At 37.2% G+C, this 27,333-nt stretch overlaps 1 protein-coding gene across 6 annotated transcripts in view; it reads right to left on the bottom strand.

Moving 5' to 3' along the window:
* KLHL5 (kelch like family member 5) overlaps positions 1 to 27,333 on the bottom strand; it is a 92,142-nt gene that overhangs the window by 15,414 nt on the left and 49,395 nt on the right. For all 6 annotated transcript variants that reach the window (XM_060655233.3, XM_060655232.3, XM_060655230.3 and 3 more), the window contains 3 exons: positions 16,790 to 16,976; positions 10,108 to 10,332; positions 4,808 to 4,970 (listed from right to left, as the gene is read on the bottom strand). In XM_060655233.3, coding sequence (XP_060511216.1) covers positions 4,808 to 4,970; positions 10,108 to 10,332; positions 16,790 to 16,976 — 575 coding nt within the window. The remainder of the gene's footprint in view (positions 1 to 4,807; positions 4,971 to 10,107; positions 10,333 to 16,789; positions 16,977 to 27,333) is intronic.

Raw genomic sequence — 27,333 nt, 5'->3', positions numbered from 1 at the left:
AAACATAGAAATAATCTGGGTGTTTTTAAAAACAGAGTTGTTCTTCTACATTGATTTTTATAATAAATATATGTTATAGGCTTAAACTTCAATTTACCTTAACTATTGAGATTTTTATAAGGTTTCATTTGAAAGAGAGATTCTACTACCAAAAAATATTTGTCAGTCAGTGGCTTAAAAGTAGCCTGAGCAATTGGAATTCTAAATAAAGCTTTTTTCTCTCAAACATGGTAGAAAGTGAAATTTTAACTTTCGACATTTTCAAGATATATTGACAGGATACAACTCATAAAAAAACATTCAAACAGTTCTTTTCTAAAGAAACAATTATATATATATATATATATATACACACACACACACACATATATACATATACATCATGTGCATATAATGCACATATATATACATTTAAGAAACAATTATATTTTGCATCAGGAAGCATTGTAAAATTAAGTTTAAAATAACAAAAATAGTAATTAATTTAGGCTTTTCATTATGTAGATAAAAAAACCGAGGCACAGGGAAATGATTTGTTCTAAATCACAAGGAGTAGCGAGAAAAGATGCATAATTTTTTTCAATCTTTTTTAAAAAAAACACGATTTCTATTTTTTCCAGATTCTGGATATGTACCTAAAAATGGAGAACAGGGGCACCTGGGAGGCTCAGTCAGTTAAGCCTCCGCCTTGATTTCAGATCAAGTCATGAACTCACAGTTTGTGGGTTTGAGCCCCTGCTGTCAGTGCAGAGCCTGCTTGGGATTATCTCTCTCCCTCTCTCTCTGCCTCCCCCGACCTTCTCTCTCAAAATAAACAAAGAAACTTAAAAAATGGAAACCAACAAAATCTTTTAAAATATTGCTACTTTAGCAACGTGGATGGAACTGGAGAGTGTGATGCTAAGTGAAATAAGCCATACAGAGAAAGACAGATATCATATGTTTTCACTCTTATGTGGATCCTGAGAAACTTAACAGAAACCCATGGGGGAGGGGAAGGAAAAAAAAATGAGGTTAGAGTGGGAGAGAGCCAAAGCATAAGAGACTCTTAAAACCTGAGAACTGAGGGTTGATGGAGGGGTGGGAGGGAGGGAAGGGTAGGTGATGGGCATTGAAGAGGGCATCTTTTGGGATGAGCACTGGGTGTTGTATGGAAACCAATTTGACAATAAATTTCATATATTAAAAAATAAAATAAAATATTGCTACTTTGTTTTAAAGCATGCTTAGAAAAATGTTAGTTGATAGATTAGCTGTGATTAAAGTACCATGTCATCTAAGTGGTACCAGGACATTCTTCAATAAGGTCACACACTTCAGGTTATGTTCCAGGTACCATGCTAGGTGTCAGGAACAAAAAGTTAGACCAGGTCACTCAAGACTATGATATACTATAGGAGATTGATGAGTAAATAACAACAACAATAGATTGGTACCTGCTATGATACAATCATACACATATTATGCACAGTAAAAATGCAGAGGCTAGAATGGACAATTAATATGGTGAGGGGCACTGAGGAGATGGAAGTGGAAAGTGGGGACAGTTTTCCAGAGATGACAGTTGAGTACATTTCAAGGATGCTGAATTTGCCAGGTATGAAACCAGGGAAATAACACTCTAAGACAGATGGGATGGGTCAAAAGACAATGTTGAGTGTGAAACAAAATACATTTTTCACAAATAAGTTAGTTTTGCTGGGGTGTAATATGCATGGGTAGAGGAGAGAGAGGTGGAGAGGGGTGGACAGAGGCAAGTAAGATATCTCTGTCTAGGAGTCAAAGCTGCTGTAGGTCTAGGAATAAGATTTTAGGTAAAGTGTTTTTCTTTTGTACTGTCAGAAAGAATATTTCTAGCCAGAAATAAGGGCTAAGAAAAATGTCAGTGAACAAGAATTAGTTCAATGAAATAATCCCAGAAGTTAAAAAAAATTTTTTTTAATGTTTCTTTATTTTTTAAGAGACAGAGAGACAGAGTGTGAGTGGGGAAGGGGCAGAGAGAGAGAGGGAGATAAAGAATCAGAAGCAGGCTCCAGGCTCTGAGCTGTCAGCACATGGAACCCATCAGCCATGAGATCATGACCTGAGCCGGAGTCAGACACTTAACTGACTGAGACACCCAAGCAGTTTTTAACTGAAGGGTCAAAACTGTTTTAACTGAAGGGTCAAAACTGAAAAGATACTGTTAGTTTTCTCTTTTTTCTCATTCACTAGATTCTTTGGTGGCTAACTCTGCTACCAAAGAATTAGAAAGGATAAATTCTGAAGTTCTTTCTTTAGTTAAAACAAATGAAGAGAGGGGTGTGGAGATCACATACATTTTAAAAAGTAGGACATAACTAACATGTCCTGAGGAAATAAGACCTTAGGTGTGGGGAGTAAGTTTAGGAATTCCCTGGGCTTGCACCAATGGGTTAACAAGACATAAAGAATTACAAAACCATAGGGTGCTCTCACCCAAGCTTGGGTAAACAAGGTAAGACTCCCAGAATAAAGTAGGGAGGGGCCTAGGCCCCCAGAATAGAGAGGAAGAGGCAAAGGTCCCAGAATAGAGAGGGAGGCAAAGGCCCCCAATACATGGGTATATGAGGTAAGCAAGATTAGGCATTCAGGTGAACCCGCCCCCCACCCCCCCCTCAATTTAGTACTATGGCAGAAAGCTGCTTTTACAGGAGGGAAGGACCAAGTTAGGTAAACAGGTAAATAGAGCTATGGACCTCTGCACTGCAGGTGAAGCTGCCCAGAGCAGAGCTGATTAGCAAAAGAAAAGGTGCCTCATTAACCCTGAGGTTATTTGACTTATCTGCCTTATCTCCTAGGCGAGCTAAGATCAACAGATAACTGGCACCTCCTGTCTGCCATTAACAACCATCTGCCCATCTGCCCCGTGCCAGGATTCTTCTATTGACCCAAACCACAAACACCCTATATCTTCAAAACCCCCTTTCCCTCATGCTCATGAGTTAATGTTCACCGATGCATTGTCTCTTTGTGGATGCCCATCACGTTTGTAAGCCTTCTGATCTTAATAAATATGGGGCAAGGACCCTTATTCAGGGCTCTGGTCTTTTCTCGGACACTAGCCACCTGTTGCATTTCAATCCCATGTCCCGCTTTCTTGCTAGACGAGAAAGAACTTTAGACTTAGAGTCTACGACACTTAGGTCATAAATTATAAACATTTTACTATTATTTTCTCATTTTTGTTCTGCCAATCGATCAGTAACACAATTCTACAAATAATTCTTGGTTTCTATATTTTAACTTTGATTCCTTCCCCTTTATGGAAGTGATGATAAAGCATTTTAAATGAGTAAAGGTATGCAACAAACAACTTTTATTTAATAACCATAGAGAGCTTCATTTTATGGAAGAAAGGTCTTTGATATGTATTTAGTCTCTGAGTTACCAAGAGCTATTGGTGACGGCTGTCCAAATCTGTTTACTCTAGTGAGAGCAGACCAGAGCCAAGACTACACCTTTCTAAATCCATTTCAGTTTTCAGCAGTTTTACCATGATAAGAAAGAAGTAAAAATAAAGTCAGTAGAAGAGATGGAAGGAATTATTTAGAAAAACACTGAGAGGGCCTATACTGTGCTTAAAACACTATATACTTTTGGGGCACTTGGGTGGCTCAGTCAGTTGAGCGTCTCACAGTTCATGAGTTCAAGGCCCACATCAGGCTCACTGCTTTCATTGCAGAGCCTGCTTCAGATCCTCTGTCTCCCTCTTTCTCTGCCCCTCCCCACTTGTGCTGTCTCACAAATAAAATTAATTTAAAACACTATATACTTTTAAAGCTATACAAACTACCAGGTTTTTACTATATTTTTACTATATATAAAGTTTCTTCATGTAAAATAATTTGAAATTTACAATATCTGTACATTAAAATGAAAGCCTAACACTGCTAAGTTATTTATATTTAGAACTACGATAAAAAGAAACTATTTAAAAAAATTTTTGTTTATTTATTTTTGAGAGAGAGAGAGAGAGAGAGAGAGAAGGCATGAGTGGGAGAGGAGCAGAGAGAGAGGGAGACACAGAAACCAAAGCAGGCTCCAGGCTCTGAGCTGTCAGCACAGAGCCTGACGCGGGCTCAAACCCACAAACTGTGAAATCATGACCTGAGCTGAAGTCAGACGCTTAACCGATTGAGCCACCCAGGAACCCTGAGACTATTTGAAAAGTTTGCATCACTAGGGGCGTCTGGGTGGCTCAGTCGGTTAAGCACCCAATTTTGGCTAAGGTCATGATCTCGAGGTTCATGAGTTTGAGCCCCGCGTCGGGCTCTGTGCTGACAGCTCAGAGCCTGGAGTCTGCTTCAGATTCTGTGTCTCCCTCTCTCTCTGCCCTCCCCTGCTCCTGCTCTCTCCTTTTGCTCTCTCAAAATAAATAAACATTAAAAAAAAGCAGGGGGGCGCCTGGGTGGGTCAGTCGGTTGAGTGTCTGACTTCGGCTCAGGTCATGATCTCATGGTTCGTGGGTTCCAACCCCCCATCAGGCTCTGGGCTGACAGCTCAGAGCCTAGAGCCCGCTTTGGATTCTGTGTCTCCCTTTCTCTCTGCCCCTCTCCCACTCACGTTCTGTTTCTCTCTGCCTCTCAAAAATAAAGAAACGTAATAAAAAAAAATTTAACAGTTTGCATCACTCAAAGAAAGTATTTCTCTTTTGTGATTTATTTACGAATATTTTTATTCATAAAAATGTTTTTTATACATAAAATGTATTTTTATACATAAAAATGATGTAGCTCAATAAATTTGGTTTATTGTGTTTTAAATGGAATTTTAAATATTTCCTTACTTTCCACTTAGTACAGCCACACCTACTGTGCTTCTGGGGGTGGACATAGTGGCAACAAAATTCCACTGGCGAGCCTGAGGGTCCCATCTTTCCACTGTATTCAGATAGCTCCAGCCATCATGTCCTCCTACTGCATACATGGGACCTTCCAATACAGCCACACCTACAAGGGGACAGGAAAGAAGCAATGAGTTAAGATTTACCACTAAGCCTTAAAGATCACATTTTAACTGAAATATAAATACACGGTTTACTGCCTATGATTTCTTCTATGAGTTTTATGGCTCCAGGTCTTATGCTCAAGTCTTTAGTCCATTTTGAGTTTATTTTCATGTTTGCTGTAGGATAATGGCCCACTTGCATTCTTTTGTATGTGACTATACAGTTTTCCCAGCACCATTTATTGAAGACTGTCCTTTCCCCATTGTATATTCTTGGCTCCTTTGTTGTAAATTAGTTGAGCACACATGCATGGGTTTATTTCTGGTCCACTGATCTATGTGTCTATTTTTAAGCCAAATACCATTATGTCTTCATTGCTATAACTTTGTAGTATAGTTTGAAATCAGGGGGCGTGATGCCTCTGCTTTGTCCTCCCTCAAGTTTGTTTTGGCTATTCTGTATTTTTGTGTGGTTCCATCCAAATTTTAGAATTATTTGTTCTATTTCTTTGAAAAATGTCATTGGAATTTTGAAAGGGATTTTATTGAATTGGTAGACTCCTTTGGGTGGTACAACGAACCTTAAACATACAAATTTAAGGAAACATTTATAATAAAGGTATCTGGTTGCCACACAGCTCTTCTTGGTGGTAGGGGGGTAGGTGAGGGGGAAAAATAGCACTATAGCCCTGGTGTTGTAAGATTTTTTTTTTTAATGTTTATTTATTTTTGAGAGAGAGAGAGAGAGAGAGAGAGAAATAGAGCGAGAGAGCGAACAAGCATGAGCGGGGCAGGGGTAGAGACAGAGAGACAGACTGAGAATCCCAAGCAGGCTCTGTGCTGTTAGCGTGGAGCCCAACTCTGGGCTCAAACCCACGAACTGTGTGACCTCAGCCAAAATCGAGAGTTGGACACTCAACCAACTGAGCCACCCAGGTGCTCCTGGTCTTATAAGTTTTAGAGGCAGTATCTTGAGGTCCAACAGTGGAAACTTATTTAAAACTATATAAGATGCATACATTGCCATATTTAAAAGATTTTTTGGGGTGTCTGGGTGGCTAAGTTGGTTAAGCAACTGACTTTGGCTCAGGTCATGATTTTGCAACTCATGAGTTCAAGGCCAGCATCAGACTTCAACACAGAGCCCGCTTTAGATCCTCTATCTCTCTTCTGCCCCTCCTCTGTTCTCTCTTTCTCTCAAAAATAAACACTTTTTAAAAATTAAAAAAAATAGGGACACCTGAGTGGCTCAGTCAGTTAAGCATCTAACTCTCGATCTCAGCTTCGTTCATGATCTCACTGTTTATGAGTTCAAGTCTTGCATCTGGCTCTGTACTGATGGCATGGAGCCTACTTGGGATTCTGTCTCTCCTTCTCTCTGCCCCTCACCTGCTTGTGCTGTCTCTCAAAATAAATAAATAAACTTAAATAACCTTAAAAAATAAATCCTCATTTAAAAAAATTTTTAACACATTTATTCATTTTTGAGAGACAGAGACAGAGTGTGAGTGGGGCAGAGAGAGAGGGAGACACAGAATCCAAAACAGGCTCCAGGCTCTGAGCTGTTGGCACAGAGCCTGACGTGGGGCTTGAACTCACGGACCATAAGATCATGACCTGAGCTGAAGTCCAACACTTAACCAACTGAGGTACCCAGGCACCCAATAAATCCTCCTTATAAAAAATTTTAAAAAATAAAAGATTTTTTTCAATAATTCAGATTTAAGATATGTTTGAAAAATCATTTTTATTCCTTTCCCCCTATTAATTCAAATTCATGACATTTTACTGTAGTTAGAGGTGATACCACAATCATTGGTGTGATTCATCATCAGGGAACCAAGCCAGATTCATTTGTTCCCTTATTCAACAAATATCTATTTAGTGTTTATTAAGTGCCAAGCACTTAATAAAAGAACAGATAAGGGCCCTGCCATCATGGACCTAATATTTTAATGAGGAAACAGGCAAAATATATCTCAGGTATTGGTAAGTGCTAATAAGAAAAATGGAACTGAGTAAAAGGGTAGAGAGGGTCAGGGAAGACCTCTTAGATAAAATTACATCTGAACAAAAACACAAATGAAGTTAGGAAACCAGACAGAGAGACAACTGAGAGAAGAGATGGTGAGGTAAAGGGAGCAGTATGTACAAACTACACACACACACACACACACACACACACACACACACAGCTCCAAATATATATAAAATATATCCAATTATATGTGTATATGTATGTGTGCAAAGTTAACTAAAGGGCTGGAAGAAACGATAATGGGTCTAATTCAACTCCTTTAACAGTATCTTTGAAAATAAATTCTAGCAGCAGAACCACTTCTTCCAAATGAAGTCTTTAGGTAATTCTCACATATAAAAGAGATAAAAGGAGTGTTTCCTATGTAAGAATTTCTTTTATAAGGTCAAATTGATTTATTATAGGATAAATTAGTAAGAACAAGGCTGTTTTGAATGAAAGATCTAAAAAAAAAAAACTTAAGACATATGAACTATAGGATTATTCTTCTCTGAACTTGCTTCAATAAAATCTTATATGGTACCTAGAATGAACGATAGTATTCTATGCACAATCTGATCTGCACAAAACACAGCTGGATCATGGGCATTCTCATTCTGTGTACTCTAAGAATCTACCTTAAGTTAAAATTAAATTTCTTTTCTCCATGGTGGGGGAAAGTATGCATTTGAATCACACACTATTGACCCTGGATTTTATGGTCAACTCAAGGTTATAAGTCTCATTCATGCTGCTTTTAAGATACATTCCCATTCTGTGCCTATGTAATAAGTTGATTTTATGGACTAAAGATTAATATTTTATGCTTTCCTTAATTAAATTTCATATAGTTAATTTTTAGCTCCCCTCTCAATACCGTGCCCTTAATCCTCTGGTTTTACTGTCTTATCAAACTTGAAACTTAAGATCAACTTTAATTGAAACCTAATCACAAAAAGTAGAAGCACTTATTTCTTTGATTTTTTTTGTTGTCCAACTATCACACCAATCTTCATGCCTAGATAATTTACATTACTGATACTGACTTTTTTTGGCAGCCTCTGCTCTGGTGCTCAGCATTAATAAATTGAATGTAGTACAAAGCTATGCCATCTAAACTGAATGATGCCTTCATTGCTACTCATCCATCTTTTAATCCATCTTTTATGATGACCTATCAAATTCTTTATTGCAATTAATTTAAACCTTTTCCAAACTGTGATACATTGAAATATAGCCACAAATTTGTCTTACCGCTGAATGCATGCCTATTTTCAATGTGACGCTGTAGTGCCTCCCATAAAGAACAGTGTCCATCAATAGATGAACAGATGAATGGTACACACACACAGCCATAAAAATGATGAGGTCATCCCACATGAGACATGCATGGACCTAGAGGGTATTATGCTAAGTGAAATAAGTGAGACTCAGAAAGGCAAATCTAAGAAATGAATAAACAAAAAAAGAGCAGAATCAGAATTATAAATACAGGGGTGCCTGGGTGGCTCACTCAGTTAAGTGTCTAACATCTCATGGTTCATGAGTTCAACCCCGCGTTGGGCTCTGTGCTGATGGCTCAGAGCCTGGAGCCCACTTTGAATTCTGTGTTTCCCTCTCTCTGTCCCTCCCCTGCTCACACTGTCTCTCTCTCTCAAAAATAAATAAACATTAAAAAATTTTTAAAAAAGAACTATAAATACAGAGAATGAACTAATAGTTGCCAGAGGGGAGGGAGATGGAGGGCTGGGCAAAATGGGTGGAGAGGGAAATATAGGCCTCCAGTTATTGAATGAATAAGTCATGGGAATAAAAGGCAGAGCATAAGGAATATAGTCAATGGTACTGAAATAGGGATGTATAACAGGACAGATAGTAGCTATACTTATGGTGAACACAGCAGAATGTATAAACTTGTCAAATCATTAAGCTGTATACCTGAAGCCAATGTGACATGGTGTGTCAACTAGACTCAAATAAATATTAATATAAATACATACATACATATATAAATAAGAAGAGTAGTCTTGATCTCTACTCTTTGGATCTGGACTTGCCCATGTGACTTGTTTTGGCCAGTGCAACATTAGCAAGTACAATGCTAGCAGAAGCTTGAAAATTCTTTGTGCACTGTGGCTTGCCTTCTCTTGCTGCTTTTGAAACCCTGTGACTGGCACCATGTGAAGAAGCCTGGTTAGCCTGATGAATGATTACAGGCATGTGGCCCAGTTGTCTCTGTTCCCCAGGCCAACAATCTACCTACCACTACACATGTAAATGAGGCTATCCTAGATCACCTAGCTGACCTGTGAGCCCACCAGAGATCCATGAAAAAATCTAGCAGAAATCATCTAAGGCAGGCATCCCAGACCAGAAAAATGCCTCAGCTGACCCACAGTTCCAACAGCTAAATATACGGTTGTTGTTTTAAACCTTTGACCTTTCGAGTTAGGCAGCAAAAGCCCCATCTAATTTTATGTCCATCTGCTTCACTCATCTAACAATTCTTTTTATTTCATCAATTCTTTCTCCTATCAGAAAAGATAGATCATCTGATATAAGGCCCTAAGTTATCTTCTATCAGCTCAGAGTGAGCCATCAGTTCCTTCAGAGTAAAGATAGTGTCTTCTTCATCTTTGTACATCTACAGAACAAAGAGCATGATGGTACATAGTACATGCTAATCAATGTCAGTTTAGTGTTTTATTGAATGAAAGAATGAAAAGTCTCTATCATTATATTCTCTGTGCCAGCTCAAGATTTCTCTGGGTTTTTACTCATTTCTGCTTAAAAAACAGGGGATATAGATGAAAAATAATAATGCTAAGTATTTTTAAATAAACATTTCAATCAGGTTAGATTAACACTGACTGACAGAACACACATTTTAAAACGTGTTACACTAGAATCCTTAAATATCCATGTTTTTACTTGTGCTAGTTGCTGTTACATTCATGTATATTCTACTTCCCAGTTAAAGACCATGTGAAGGAATGCTTGGCAACTGATTGCTGCTGACTCAGCAGCTGCCACATTGGTTTTCTTCTGCCTGGTACAGAATGTAAAAATGCTGTGGAAGCTTAATGATGATATCATGAATGAACGTGCATGGTTATACTCACCAAGGCCATGTCTGTGGGTGGACATAGGAGGCATCACACTCCAGGTTTTTGTTTTGGGGTTGTAGCATTCTACAGTGTTCAAAGTCTTCAGTCCATCTCTTCCTCCAACCACATACAGTTTGTCATCTAACACTGCAACACCAAACTGCAGCCTCCTCCCATTCATATTTGCTACAGGAGTCCACATATTTGTACGAAGATCATACTTTTCAATGCTTGTTGCTCCTTCACAGTAATATATAGATGTCACATAAAAGAATTTCACATTTGAGTACTTTATGATTTTATACACATAAAAGTATAATTTATTAGCATTGACAATAATACTTTTATTATATTTCATTGAGCTCCTGCATGGTCAGGCCCCTGCTTATGTCTCTGACCTCATCTCCTACTATTCTCCAGGGCATACACAAGGCTCTACATTAAAAGGTCAAGTGAGAAAGGATTACTTGTAACAGCTAGAAGTGGCAGGAAAAGCAGGGAAGTTTAGTGTCATGGAACCCAAAATAAAAAAAAATTGTAGCAGGTAGTTTTGAAGGAAGATGGTAGCAGAATAGGACAACCCTAGACTTGCCTCATCTCATGACTACAACTAGATAACTATCAGATACTCAATACACGAGAAATCGGTACAAAGACTGGCAGAACAAACTCCACATCTAAGGGCAGGAAAAAGGCCACATCAAAGATGGTAGGAAGTATGGAGACATGACTTGGGAGAGAAATGGATCATGGTCAATGCAGTGAGGAGGGAGTCATGGTATTAGAGAAGGGTGAGAGACAAACCAGCACACAGGGAACTGCATGGGGAAAATGAATCCCCTTAGCAACTGGGCTTGGAAAATGAGAGGGCATGAATTTCATGAGTTCTTGCAACCAGTGGGGCTTAGAACCTGGGGTTTTAAAAGTCAGCATGCTTGGCTCTTGGAGACCTTGAAGAACATTGGGGCTGCTCTTAGAGAAAAGCGTATCTGCAAGCTGACATACAGCACAGAAACAGCGATCTGAAGAGCACCTGGAGACACAGTGGAGAGGTTAGTTGCTTATATCGGAGTGTGTCCCGAGGAGGCAGCATTCATGGAGAGACCTCTCTAGTAACAAAGAAATTGGCAGGTGCCATTTCTCTCTCCCCATCCCTCATCATAAGCACAGGGCCACCTGCAGGAACCAGCACAGTGCCAACACTCACCACCTACCTTGCTTACATCCAGCCCAGCACCCCCCAAACTCCAGTGGAACTGCCCTTCCCAGTCACACTTGCCTTCGTCCCAGCACAGGGGCCCCCTTTCTCCGGAAGACCAGCCCAAACTCCTGCCAACTCTGCATCTGCTGACTGAGGACTTTTGTGAGGCCTCAATTCCAGTGGTGGTGGTGACAGGTCTCTTTTCACAAGCAAACCAGAGCACATCTAGTTAAAATGCACTACATTCAGGCCAGGGACCAAACACTGCCCATAACAAGCAAAGAGAGTCTCTGCAGACAATTGGTATGAAGGATAAAGTGGCCAGGACACAGCAACAAAAGCACATGCAGCACACACTGGACACACTCCTGGAAGTACCAGGCCCTGGGGAACAGGAGATACTACACTGCAGGGTACTATAAGATCTCTTCTTTATAAAGCCATTACTCTCAAGAACAGGAGACATAGCTGACTTTCCAGAGAAACAGGCACAGAGACTTAGACAAATGAGAAAACAGAGCACAAAGTTTGGCTATAAAAGGGAGGAGAGAGATAGGAATTATTAGATCAGTTGAGAGAGGTTTTATTTTGTTTTTAAAGCTGGATAAACTTGAGTTTGCTTAAATGCTCATGGGAAGGATCTACTTGTGAGGAAAGAAGCTGTAAATACAGGAGAGAAGGGATCCTACTTAACAGTGAGGTTCCTGAGGAATCAAGAAAGGGCAATGTCAGAGCACAGATGTGGGGCTGGCTTTCCTAAGAGGAGGGAAGGGATATACATTCTCCTGCGACCTGGAAGGACAAGAGCCTAAGTGAACATCATGGATTTTGGAAACTGTCAGTGTGAGAAGTCTGGGGATAACTGCCTGGTCCTGTCTCTCTCTCTCTCTCTCTCTCTCTCTCTCTCTCTCTCTCTATACATATATATATATATATTTTTTTTTAAGAACTGGAAGATTCCAGGAACTTTTGTTTGCTTTATGAAATGAGAAAAAAAATTAAAAGCACCACCCCTCTAAAAAAATCCAACTTCCAGTTATGAAGAGTTCAATTAGAATCTATTTTAATTCTAAGTGTTGAATATCATATGCAATCAGAGCTCTTTATAGAATTAAAATCGTAACAAATATTTATTCTGAAGTATTTGTTATAATTACTTCATCAGAGCACTAGTACTACTGGAAACTCCTAAAATTTAGAAAGAGTTTTGTTATATATATTATATATATAATATTATATATATAATCTATTTAGAATACTGTATATATAATATACGTATTTCTTCTCATACATTATAGTTTTTATTTTATTAATTTAACCTATGAAATTCTTAAGTTATTTGGGATAGATTACGAGTCTTTTTCCATCTCTGTATTCTTTTTTTTTTTTTTTTAAAGATTTTATTTTTACACCCAACATAGGGCTCAAACTTACAACCCTGAGATCAAGAGCCACAGGCTACTGACCAAGCCAGCCAGGTGACCCATCATCTCTGTATTCTTCACAGCAACAGAGTTTCTTGTATGCAGTAGCTGTTCAAAAATATTTTTTGAGCTTGAATAATCTTTCTTTATAATTTTTAGTTATAATGAGATTTTATTCATACACTCAGATTATTTTATGTAATAGTATACTTTATTCACCACTCTGAATTTGATCTTAAAAAATGTCTTCATTCCATTAAAAAGGCAATGCTAGTCATCTTTCCTCACTTATGAAGTTAGGGAATATTTCTTTCATTTTAAGTTCTTTCTTTTATTTCTAGCTCACTAGGCAGTATCATAGTCCTATGAACTGCTAAGTAAAATATCCTTTGCTAACATCAAACATAATTCTTAAAATAAAAACAAAAACAAATATCCCCAAATAACAAATTCCTAATAATTACAAAATTCTGTGTAGAAGCTTCAAACTTCCTTGACTTATACTTAAAGATTAGCCTTTAAAAAAGTAAGCAGAAATATATGCTAACATTTTCTTAGTGGTTATTTAGAAACATTACCAGTTTATGTGTTAGGCTCTACACTAAGTTATATGTAGGGACCAAGAACCCAGTGATCAGATTGCCCTCCAATTAATGCAAATTGCTCTCCATTATAAAGACACTGGGTACAAAATAAGTTGAGGCCAGGGAAGATAGCTTGAATAGGATAGAAGGTAAGAGTAACTGATGTCTAGCAAAGACTCAGAAATAAAGTTGGTCAAGTAGTAAGGGCCAGATTACAGAAAGTCTTCAAACCTAAAAAGAGGAATTTATGTCTTATGTGGTAAGAAGTAAAGACTATTATAATTTTTAGCAGAGTAATGGCATATAAACAGAAGAAATAATGAAACAGAGGGTATAGTCTCCCACGTCAATGCCTGATCTGAATCCTGATTCCATCCCTAATTAGCTGTGTATTCTGGGGAAAGGTAGTTAACTTTTCTAAGTCCAGGTATCCTAGAGCAATAGCAACATTCAACTCTTACAGTTGTTATGAACATGAAATTAAAAATGATAGGTGAAGCACTTAACATGATGCCTAGCACATAGTAACAACACAATGAGCACAATGAATGCTATTCCTATGTTAAATGAATGTGATCAAAAGATATAGGCTGATAGGGGGCTACCTGGTACTAGAAAGTAGCAATGGAAATTTAGAAGAACAGACCCCTTTCAAAGACTATTTGGTGACTGTCAGAAGGTACGATTTAGAGGGAAGGGAGGGAGGGATGGGAAAGAAAGAAAGACAGAGATATATTATTCACTTTGGGTACTTAGTATCTGAGTTCCTTCTCATGCAAGGGGAACTTTCCACCGTAGGAAAGAGCTTTGATGAGAGGCAGAAACCCATCTACCATAAAGCTGAAAAGACAGTTATTGATCCTCATTGTCCTTGGAGGCTTAGGGCCCAGGAAGCTGGTAAAAATAGATGCTTAAACCTAGGATTTAAAATCTAAGGCAGGCATTATAAAGAAGGTGCAGTGGATATAGTTCCTGCCCATTTCTCAACAGCCTTCTTTATCTGCTAAAATGAGCCAGAGTTGGTATCCGTTGAAAGACACTGAATTACAGTTCCGAGTCCTCAAGTCTGGGAGACATGGGTCAGAACACACAAAATTTGAGATGAAAGTTGGACAACAAACAGATATTTTATACAAGTTGGAAATATGAGCATAAAAGCAACACAATGGTATAAGCAATACAGAAATAACCGTTAAAGCCTTGAAAAAGAGAGGGAAAGATGGAGAGGAAGAAGTGCCAGTAACGACTACAAAGCTGAGCACTAGTTCCAAGCATATAGTAAACAATAAGTATTTGCAGATTGATTACCTGGACTGTAGAGTGCTCCAAAAATGCCAAATATTTATACTATAACTCTCATCAGTTATCTAACTTTATGTATTTCTGTAGCATTCAGTGATGAAGCCTATATTTAGAACTTCAGCATCTATAAATACATAGTACTCTACTATGTTCTGTGGGATAATATCTACAGCTATATCTTTGTTACCATGAGGCTAAAAGTTAAATCACAATAAAAGACTTTCAATTAGAGCTCATAGTTTTATATTCTTTAAAGATATCAGGTAGAAAAGAAATCTTTGTGAATAATGCATCAAGGGCTTAAGTCATACAAATAATTCAAGAGATGGCAAAGGACAACCTTCATTCATCTGGCAAATATTTACTGATGCTATCTATGGGCAAGGCACTGATCTAGGCTCTGTGGGATATATTCTTGAAAAAAACAAAAAGCAAAAAACAAAAAAACCAGGTTTCTTGCTTTCCAGAGCTTACTTGTGGGTAAGAGGTAGACGATAAATCAATGGATCAGGTGCGATGAAGAAACATAAGTAGAGGAACAAGACAGAAAGAGGTAGGCCAAAGATTAGAGAGTGATGAACAGGTGATGACTGGCCATGGAAGTCTTCTTTGGTAAACTGATGTCTGGGAATCTAAGTGAATAAATTCTGCGAGGCATTCCAACATCAGAGCACATAGCATTCCAGTGAGAGGGAACAGCTAATATCCTCAGTGTGGGATAATGTTTGGCTTGTTACGTGAACAGGGAGGCCAGTGGGGCTAGAACACAAAAGAGTGGAGAAGTGGAATGAATGAGCTGAGCTCAGAAAGGTAGTCTGAAGTCAGACAGGTGTTGTCAGGGAATTTCAGGCGGTTATTAGTACTAGGAAATCAGAGGGAGATCAAGGTACACTGAGAGATAATACACAGAAAGCTTCTAGCACAATACCTGACATTGGGTAGGCACTATATGTGGTATTTGTTACTATTATTGTTACTATTAGTAAAAACTGTTACAAGAACAACACAAAGAATTCCCAGATACCTTTGGTACAGATTTCCCAAATATTGAGGTTTTATATTTGCTCTCACTATATACGGGTATGTAGAATTTTTTTATTCCTGAACTGTTTAAGTTGTAGAAATGATACCTTGTACCCTAAATACTTCAGTGCGTCTTCCTCAAGACAAGAAACCCTATCACAAAACCACAATACAATGATCAAAACCTGGAAATTAACATTTATACAATGCTGTCATCTAACCTACAGACTTAATTTGGATCTTATCATTTGTTCCAATTATGTCCTTTATAGCAAAAGAAATTCAAGATGATGCATTATAATAGTTGTCATATCTCTTCAGTCTCCTGAGATGTGGAATAATTCCTGAATCTTTTCTGCATTTCATGATATTAGGATTTTGGAAAACTACAGACAGATTAGTTATTTTGTAGAATGTCTCTCAACTTGGATTTGTTTGTTTCTTTCCTCATGATTGAGTTTGGATTATACACTTTTGGCAAGCGTAACTACAGATGTACAGCTGAGTTCTTCTTACTGTCTCCCACAAGAGGAACATACTACTGATTAGTCTCGTTACTGGCAATAAGACATCGATCATTTGGTTAAGGTGCTGTCTGCCACGTTTCTCCACTGTAAAGATACTATTTCACCCTTTGTAACTACTAAGCAAGTGGTTGGAAGATACTTGGAGGATAATTATCCTGTTCTCAAACCTTCACCTACTGATTGCAGCATCTATGAATGATTCTGACTGAATTAGTTATCATTAAGGTGGTTGCCAAATGGTACTTTTTCTAGTCCTATCTTTCCTTCTATATTTATTAGTTGGCATTCAAAGAAAACTTTTCCCTTCTCCAATCTTTATTTGTGTAAGAGTGGGCTCATGCATCCTTACTGATTTACTAAATGATAATCTTTTATCATCATTATCTATTTTGATGCTGAAATTATCCTAGATTTGGACAGTAGTAGCCTCTACAAATGGCCTCTTCTGTCCCTTGACTGTCTCCATTATTCTTTGACCACTTCTTTACTTTCTGGCACTACAAGATGTGCTGGGTTTATCTTGTCTTTTTCCAGTCCTGGAAACAGCCATTTCTCTAAAAAAGCTCATTGGCCATATGTATTACTAATTAAAGTTCTTTTTTCCCCTCTTCCCCCAAATAAAAAATGATTTAATACCTTTTGTTGAATCCATTCCTCCAACTGCAAATAGTGTTCCAACCGTTGACTTTCTAGGTTTTGTCCGAGGGCTTTGTAACATGGGTCGTCTCTCTGGTAATAAGTGGTACTTCATCGCTTCCATAATAAGTTTCTGACATTCTATATCATCCCGGAAAAGTGCATTATTTTCCATATCTGCCAGGAACTAGAAAAGAATAGGGAGTATGTACACCGAGTGACCAAGAAAATAGTAATTAAAAGAATAACCTATATAGTTCACAAATGGGAATTATCTCATTGAGAAAAAAAAATCCATGTGTGGACATCTATTTTTAACTAAAATCTGCAATATTTACAAGATTTACATTTTAAATTTCATTGAAAAACATAAACTGACTGGATAACTGGTATGCTCTAAAACCTGAGTGGTGCTTATCTCTGGGTAGTGGGGAAACTGCTGCTTCTTAAATAAACTTTTTTACTGCTTTTCTATATTGTTTAGATTTTCTAAAATAAATCATTTTACTTTTTCTTTTTATTTAATTTATTTTTTTATTTACATCCAAGTTAGTTAGCATATAGTGCAACAATGATTTCAGGAGTAGATTCTTTAATGCCCCTTACCCATTTAGCCCATCCCCTCTCCCACAACCCCTCCAGAAACCCTCTGTTTGTTCTCCATATTTAAGAGTCTCTTATGTTTTGTCCACCTCCCTGTTTTTATATTATTTTTGCTTCCCTTATGTTCATCTGTTTTGTCTCTTAAAGTCCTCATATGAGTGAAGTCATATGATTTTTGTCTTTCTTGGACTAATTTTGCTTAGCATAATACCCTCTAGTTCCATCCACGTAGTTGCAAATGGCAAGATTTCATTCTTTTTGATTGCTGAGTAATACTCCATTGCATATATATACCACGTCTTCTTTATCCGTTCATCCATTGATGGACATTTGGGCTCTTTCCATACTTTGGCTATTGTTGATAATACTGCTATAAACATTGGGGTGCTGTGCCCCTTCAAAAGAGCATACCTCTATCCCTTGGATAAATGCCAAGTAGGGCAATTGCTGGGTCGTAGGGTAGTTCTATTTTTAATTTTTTGAGGAACATCCATACTGTTTTACAGAGTGGCTGCATCAGCTTGCATTGCCACCAGCAATGCAAAAGAGATCCTCTTTCTCGGCATCCTCATCAACATCTGTTGTTGCCTGAGTTGTTAATGTTAGTCATGCTGATAGGTGTGAGGTGGTATCTCATTGTGGTTTTGATTTGTATTTCTCTGATGATGAATGATGTGGAGCATTTTTTCATGTGTCTGTCAGCCATTTGGATGTCTTCTTTGGAGAAGTGTCTACTCATGTCTTTTGCCCATTTCTTCACTGCATTATTTGTTTTTTGGGTATTGAGTTTGATCAGCTCTTTATAGATTTTGGATACTAACCCTTTATCTGATTGTTATTTGCAACTATCTTCTCCCATTCTATTGGCTTCCTTTTAGTTTTGCTGATTGTTTCCTTTGCTGTGCAGAAGCTTTTTATTTTGATGAGATCCCAATAGTTCATTTTTGCTTTTGTTTCCCTTGCCTCCGGAGACATGTTGAGTAAGAAGTTGCTGCGGCCAAGGTCAAAGAGGTTTTTGCCCGCTTTCTCCTCGAGGATTTTGATGGCTTCCTGTCTTACATTGAGGTCTTTCTTCCATTTTGAGTTTATTTTTGTGTATGGTGTAAGAAAGTGATCCAGGTTCATTTTTCTGCATGTCGCTGTCCAGTTTTCCCAGCACCACTTGCTGAAGAGACTGTCTTTATTCTATTGGATATTCTTTCCTGCTTTGTCAAAGATTAGTTGGCCACACATTTGTGGGTCCATTTCTGGGTTCTTTCTCTATTCTGTTCCATTGATCTGAGTGTCTGTTTTTGTGCCATTACTTCTTCAATTAGAAATAATTTTAACTGAAGAAGAATAATTATAAATAAAAGTTGACTAATGACTGCATTTACCTGAACTCCCTATACAGTGCTCAAAGAACAACAGCAAAAACAACTTACCAATTTCTTAGGTGGAAGAGAACTCTAAATGGTGATTATCCTAAAGGAATTTAAATCCCTTGTGCTTCACTAAATCCCATTTTTTTAACTTATGTAATTTTATGCAAAGGTATAGATATGGTTTCATCCTGCCTTTTAAAAAATGCGTTTCTTTTCTTTTTGCGCTTGTTTCTACATCCACCTCCCTACCCCTATATTACTGTATTTCTTTCACTTGGGCTATTGATCCATGTGAAATTAATTTTTATATAGAGTATGAGTTGAAGAATATTTTAATCTCCTTCCAGGTGGATGGCCAATTTGGTACTAGCACCATTTATTAAACAATCCCCTCCACTTCCAAGTAAATGGAAACTTGGTTATACATTACATTCTCAAAAATACATCTCAGGATATATGAGACCTGTTTTCTGAATCTTATTCTTTTCCATTGATCTATTACTATTCTGATACCATAATTTTTTAGTGTCTTTATGACATATTCTGATTTTTTTTATTTAAATATACCACTACTGGGGCGCCTAGGTGGCTCAGTAGGTTAAGCATCCAACTTTGGCTCAGGTCATGATCTTGCGGTTGGTGAGTTCGAGCCCCGCGTCGGGCTCTGTGCTGACAGCTCAGAGCCTGGGGCCTGTTTCGGATTCTGTGTCTCCCTCTCTTTCTGACCCTCCCCCGTTCATGCTCTATCTCTCCCTGTCTCAAAAATAAATAAATGTTAAAACAACAACAACAATATATTAAAAAATAAATAAATAAATAAATAAATAAATAAACCACTACTGTTCATTTTCATAGTTTTCTTGACTGTTTTTGAGTCTTTATTTTTCATATAAGCTTAAGATATATTTATCTAATTCCCCTTCACCATCTCGATCCTGTTGGAATTCTATTATGAACTTCATTAAATTATTTATTAATTTTGGAAGAATTTACATTTTTATGACATCAAGTCTTTCCATTTAGGAAGCCTAACCATTTGTTGTATACCTTTCTTCATATAGGTCTTATGCCTTTCTTTTATTAAATATACATATTTAATATACATATTACATGATTGATTTTTATTGCTACTGGGAAGGGATTTTTAAATTTTCATTTTGCATATATTTTGCTAGAGGAGAGACAAATCTTTGGTTATTGTATATTTGTTTATAATCTACTATTTTACAACATTCCCGTATATCACTCTAGTTATTAGGCATAATATCATTATCATAATCATCACCAAACAGGGATAGTGTACATTTCTAATCTGTATGCCAATTACTTCATTTTTATTTTATTATTACAATTGCTAAAATGTTCAAAGCAATGGTAAATAATTAGGATGAAACAGAGTACCCCTGTTTCTGGTTTGAACTGATACAGTTGTAGTGTATGACTATTAAGGATGAAAGTCAATACAGCATCTAGTAATTTTATTATATTTAGGCTGTTTTCATCTCTTCCTATTTTACGTCATCATTTTAAAACTAAGAATGGTTCCTACATTCTTTCTGAATGCCCTTTATACATCCATTGACACGATCATATGGCTTTTTCACCTTTAAGTTATTGACGTAATAATTATCTTGACAGATTTCCTGAAACTCAATCATTCTTATATTTCTGGAACAAGACTTTCCTGGTCATAGTGTATCATCCTTTTGACACACTGCAGGAATGCATTTGATAATATAAGGTATATTTTACTAAATATATTTTAGTAAACCTGCCAACTTGTGCAGCCATTACCATAAACCATTTTGGAGCATTTTGATCACCCTACTTAGACCCTGCATACCTGTTTGCTGTTTAATCTCTGTTCTCATCTCCTATTTCATGTGCCAATCTGTCTCTATAGATTTGAAGGTTTTTTTTTTTTATGTTTCATATAAAGTCATATACTGTGTGGTATCTTGTGTCTCCCTTTTTTACATTTAGTGTGTTTTTGAGGTTCAGCCATGTGTCGCATGTATTAGTACTTAATTTCTTTTATACAAAATTTTTTTTATTGCAGTTGACACACAATGTTACATTACTTTCAGGTGTACAACACAGTGATTCAATAACTCTATACGTTATGCTATGTTCACCACAAATGTATGCTCACCATCTATCACTGTACAACACTATTACAATATCATTGACTATATTTCCTATGCTGTATCTTTGACAACTATGACTTATCTATTCCATATCAGGAAGCCTGTATCTCCCACTTCCCTTCACCCATTTTACCCATTTCCCCACCCTCGCTGCTCTGGCAACCATCACTTTGTTCTCTGTATTTATGGATCTGTTTCTTTCTTTCTATTTTTTTTTTAATTTTTAAAATATGTATTTATTTTTGAGAGAGACAGGGACAGGGCAGAAAGAGAGGGGGACAGAGGATCTGAAGTGGGCTCTGTGCTGACAGCACTGAGCCCAATTTGGGGCTTGAACCCATGAACTGTGAGATCATGACTTGAGGTGACATCGGATGCCTGATGGACTGTGCCACCCACACCCACCCAGGGTCTGGATTTTTGTTTGTTTGTTTGGTTTTTAGATTCCACATATAAGTTAAATCATTTGGTATTTGTCTTTCTCTGACTTCTTTCACTTAGCATAATACCTTCTAGGCCTATCCATGTTGTCACAAATGGCAAGATCTCATCCTTTTTTTATGGCTGAGTAGTATTGCAGTACATGTGCCTCTGTGTGTGTGTGTGTGTGTGTGTGTGTGTGTGTGTGTGTGTAGACCACATTTTCTTTATCCATTCATCTAGAGATGGGTGGCTTCCATATCTTAGCTATTGTAAGTAAAGCTACAATAAACACAGGGGTGTATATATCTTTTTGAATTAGTGTCTTTGTTTTCTTTGGGTAAATACCCGGTAGTGGAATTGCTGGGCCATTGGGTAGTTCTATTTTTAATTTTTTGAAGAACCTCCATACTATTTTTCCATAGTGGCTATGCCAATTTACATTCCTACCAACAGTGCACAAGGGTTCCTTGGTACTTCATTTCTTTTTATTGCTGAATAATATTCCATTGATTGATGTACCACATTTTGTCTATCTGTTCACAGTTGATGGACACAGATTATTTCCAGTTTTTGGCTATCATGAATAAAGCTGCTAAGAACATTTGCATGCAAGTCTTTATGTAGGTAAATGCTTTCATTTCTCTTGGGTAGATACCTAGATGTAGAATTGGTGGGCCATATGGTAAATATATGTTAACTTTTTAAGAAACTGCCAAACCATTTTTCAAGTAGCTGCATCATTTTATGTTCCCACAGGCAATATATGAGGGTTCCTGTTTGTCCACATTCACACCAACAACTGTTACTATTTCCTTTTATTTTAGCCATTTGAGTGGGTGGGAAATACAGCTTTACTTTGCAAATACAAATGAATAATAATGTTGAGAATATGTTCCTATTTTGATAAAGGAAGAGTCTCTAACAAAAGTCACTGTAAAAAACGTTTGTGGCATTTGGAAACTGAGTAGAGTATGCTAATGGAAAAAAAGCCAAATTTAGACATAAGTCTCAGGACCTCTGCCAGAATATAAATTATGGTATTAATTATTCCATATTTTTCTATGCACACAAAATATAGTTATACTTGCTACAGAAACCATTACCAAATATGCACTGAGTTGGCTCATTTAGATTGACCTTAATGTTCATATTACGTCTGTTATACAGAATTACTTCAGTCCTTTCTAAATAAAAACTAATGTGAAAAAAATGTAGAAAATAGGGGCTCCTGAGTGGCTCAGTTAGTTAGGTATCCAACTCTTGGTTTTAGCTCAGGTCATGATCTTATGGTTCCCTGGTTCGAGCCCTGCATTGGGCTTTGCACTGACAGCAGTGAGGGGGTGGGGGCTGCTTGGGATTTTCTTTCTGCCCCTCTCCTATTTGCACTCTCTCAAAATAAATAAATGAACTTAAAAAGACAAAAAACAAAACCGTAGGAAATAAAGTCTTGGGAAACTTAATAGTTACTGCAATTTGAAGTAAAATATATTTTTAAACATGCTAACAGTCTCTCTATGAATAAGTAGAGAGATGAAAGCCATTAATCCAAGCATCAGATTAATCAAACGGAAGGTACCAGGAATCATTTAGAAAATCATTCAGGAGGCGCTGAGAGAGAACTAAAAACCACTCTTGTATACTCTGCATGTTAGGTGAACACATGTGTCTTCCCTGCCACTAGAGAATGACAAATTACTTAAATGAAGGCATTAAGGAAATAGAAACATTTTTAATGTGTAAATTTTTATCTTCTCTCTCATACTTGATCTCATATGACTATTTTTCTAAAACGGCCCCCTCCAATACTACTTAAAGTAAAAAAATAGAATGTGAATGATTTCTCAATTCTATAGGCTTTAAAAGATGTTTTGGTATAAAAAATGTGTAAATCAGAAGAATAGAAAAGGTAAGTACTGGCTCATTTTATGTTTTTTTTACTTTTAGTAGAAAACAATAATAAGAATTGAGAACAGAACTGTGAAGACCAAGATACTTGTACTACAGGCTAACCATTGGAAACTCTGAGAATGTACATGTCAAAATATTTTAAATAATGTACATCTGTCCTAGTATTTCTATCCACATTGTTTAAAATTTGATCAAATAGAAAAGCTTGTAATATATTCAAGGATAAAACAAAAAAACACAAATATGTATCTTCTAGATTATTCACAGTTAAAAAATACACAGTAAGTCACACGAAAATGATCATTTGGTAGAGGATTACAATTACATACAATTATACACATACATACAATTATTTCCTAGGTCATTTTAGGGATCTACTGTGAGCGACACTACACTAGAATTACTATATGTAAAAGCATCCCTTCTAGCTAGACTGAATAGTGTTTCATATTAATACAGTAGGGTAAAAGTTCATTGAGAAAGGAACGATTTTACAGAAGTAAATTCTTTCTTTTAACTTTATTATTTTTTAAATTTTTATTTATTTTATTTTAATTCCAGCATAGTTGACATACAGTGTTATATTAGTTTCAGGTGTACAATATAGTGATTTAACAAGCCTATAAATTATTCAGTGCTCATCATAAGTGTACTCTTAATCCCCTTCACCTATTTACAAAAGTAAACTTTTTAGGTAACTGGACCTAATGGCAATTAAAAAAAATTTTTTTTTTAATGTTTACTTATTCTTGAGACAGAGACAGAGCGTGAACAGGGGAGGGGCAGAGAGAGAAGGAGACACAGAATCCGAAGCAGGCTCCAGGCTCTGAGCTGTCAGCACAGAGCCTGTCATGGGGCTCAAACCCACAGACTGTGAGATCATGACCTGAGCTGAAGTCGGACGCTCAACTGACTGAGCCACCCAGGTGCCCCCCTCATGGCAATTTTTTAATATTAGTCACTATTATTTGATATGCACTAGACAATTTAAATAATTGTAATATTTTCCTATCTTTTAAAATAAAACATACAGAATAAAATCCAACATTTTCTTGATGGTTTTAGAGTCCTCTTCCAAACTTCCATTGCTTAGGGGCACCTGGGTAGCTCAGTCAGTTAAGCTTCTGACTCTTGATTTCAGCTCAGGTCATGATGTCACAGTTCATGGGATGGAGCCCTACATCCGGCTCTGCACTAATAGCACAAAGCATGCTTGGGATTCTCTCTCTCCCTCCCTTTCTCTGCCCTTCCCCTGCACACTCTCCTCTCTCTCTCAAAAATAAATACATAAACTTAAAAAAAAAGACCTTCATCACTTGATAACCATAACTTTGCAAACTTGCAAGGAAAGAAAAAAAAAAAAAACCCTGCTAGTATTTCTAAGTGTCACAATAGTGCAACATAGTATTATTAATGTAGAAAAGAAAAACATTGCTCAGAAAGGTGAAGTAACTTATTTATATCATACAGGGCAATGTAGTTTCCATCAGTCATCACTATTCATCTGCTAAGACATTGATTGTCAAACTAGAGTGTGCTTCAAATCCACATGAAGGCAAATTAAAATACAACCTACTAGGCCCCATCCCAGAGTTTCAGATTTTGCAGGTATAGAATGGGGCCTAATAATTTGCATTTTAAGTTGTGTATCTGAGACTTTCTTCCTTCTTTAGAAAGACCTGGATTGCTATATACTTCCCTCTTATGACCACCTTTGCTGCATCGCAGAGGTTTTGGGCTGTGGTGTTATCATTTTCATTGGCTTCCATGTACTTTTTAATTTCCTCTAACTTCTTGGTTAGTCCATTCATTCTTTTTTTTTAAAATTTTATTTATTTTTTAAAATTTACAAGCAAATTAGTAAGCATATAGTGAATAGGAGGAGTAGATTCCTTAATGCCCCTTACCCATTTAGCCCATCCCCCCCCACAACCTGTCCAGCAACCCTCAGTTTGTTCTCCATATTTATGAGTGTCTTCTATTTTGTCCCCCTCCCTGTTTTTATATTATTTTTGTTTCTCTTCCCTTATGCACATCTGTTTTGTCTCTTAAAGTCCTCATATGAGTGAAGTCATATGATTTTTGTCTTTCTCTGACTAATTTCACTTAGCATAATACCCTCCAGTTCCATCCACGTAGTTGCAAATGGCATGATTTCATTCTTTTTGATTGCCAAGTAATCCTCCATTGTATATATATATACCACATCTTCTTTATCCATTCATCCATCGATGGACATTTGGTCTCGTTCCATACTTTGGCTATTGTTGATAGTGCTGCTATAAACATGGGGGTATGTGTATGTGTCCCTTCGAAACAGCACACCTGTATCCCGTGGATAAATGCCTAGTAGTGCAATTGCTGGGTTGTAGGGTAGCTCTATTTTTAGTTTTTTGAGGAACCTCCATACTGTTTTCCAGAGTGGCTACACCAGCTTGCATTGCCACCAATAATGCAAAAGAGATCCTCTTTCTCCGCATCCTCGCCAACATCTGTTGTTGCCTGAGTTGTTAATGTGAGCCATTCTGACAGGTGTAAGGTGGTATCTCATTGTGACTTTGATTTCTATTTCCCTGATGAAGAGTGATGTGGAGCATTTTTTCGTGTCTGTCAGCCATGGATGTCTTCTTTGGAGAAGTGTCTATTCATGTCTTTTGCCCATTTCTTCACTGCATTATTTGTTTTTTGGGTGTTGAGTTTGATCAGTTCTTTATAGATTTTGGATACTAACTCTTTATCTGATATGTCATTTGCAAATATCTTCTCCCATTCTGTCGGTTGCCTTTTAGTTTTGCTGATTGTTTCCTCTGCTGTGCAGAAGCTTTTTATTTTGATGAGTTCATTTTTGCTTTTGTTTCCCTTGCCTCCAGAGACGTGTTGAGTAAGAAGTTGTTGTGGCCAAAATCAAAGAGGTTTTTGCCTGCTTTCTCCTCGAGGATTTTGATGGCTTCCTGTCTTACATTGAGGTCTTTCATTGCGTGTGTGTGTGTGTGTGTGTGTGTGTGTGTGTGTGTATGGTATAAGAAAGTGATCCAGGTTCATTCTTCTGCATGTTGCTGTCCGGTTTTCCCAGCACCACTTGCTGAAGAGACTGTCTTTATTCCATTGGATATTCTTTTCTGCTTTGTCAAAGATTACTGGCCATACGTGTTTGGGTCCATTTCTGGGTTCTCTATTCTGTACCATTGATCTGAGTGTCTGTTCTTCTGCCAGTACCACACTGTCTTGATGATTACAGCTTTGTAATATAGCTTGACATCTGGGATTGTGATGTCTCCAGCTTTGGTTTTGTTTTCAAGATTGCTTTGGCTATTCGGGGTCTTTTCTGGTTCCATAAAAATTTTTAGTATTATTTGTTATAGATCTGTGAAGAATGCTGTTGTTATTTTGATAGGGATTGCACTGAATATGTAGATTACTTTGGGTAGTATCAACATTTTAACAGTATTTGTTCTTCCTATCTAGGAGCATGGAATCTTTTTCCATTTTTTTGTGTCTTCTTCAATTTCTTTCATAAGCTTTCTACACTTTTCAGAGTATAGATTTTTCACCTCTTGGTTAGATTTATTCCTAGGTATTTTATGGTTTTTGGTGCAGCTGTAAATGGGATCGATTCTTTGATTTCTCCTTCTGTTGCTTCATTGTTGGTGTTTAGGAATGTAACTGATTTCTGTGCATTGATTTTATATCCTGCAACTTTGCTGAATTCATGAATCAGTTCTAGCAGTTTTTTTGGTGGAATCTTTTGGGTTTTCCATATAGAGTATCATGTCATCTGCAAAGAGTGAAAGTTTGACCTCCTCCTGGCCCATCTGGATGCCTTTTATTTCTTTGTGTTGTCTGCCCATTCATTCTTTAGTAGGATGTTCTTTAGTCTCCCAAGTATTTGTTGTCTTCCCAACTTTTTTCTTGTGGTTGATTTTCAGTTTCATAGCGTTGTGAACTAAAAATATGTAAGGTATGATCTCGATCTTTTTGTACTTGTTGAGGACTGATTTGTGTCCCATTATGTGATCTATTCTGGAGAATGTTCCATGTGCATTCGAGAGGAATGTGTACTTTGCTGCTTTAGGATGAAATGTTCTGTATATATCTGTTA

This window comes from Panthera onca, chromosome B1 (genome assembly GCF_046562875.1).
Source record: "Panthera onca isolate mPanOnc1 chromosome B1, mPanOnc1 haplotype 2, whole genome shotgun sequence".
NCBI lineage: Eukaryota > Metazoa > Chordata > Mammalia > Carnivora > Felidae > Panthera > Panthera onca.
This window is presented reverse-complemented; position numbering and strand designations above follow the sequence as displayed.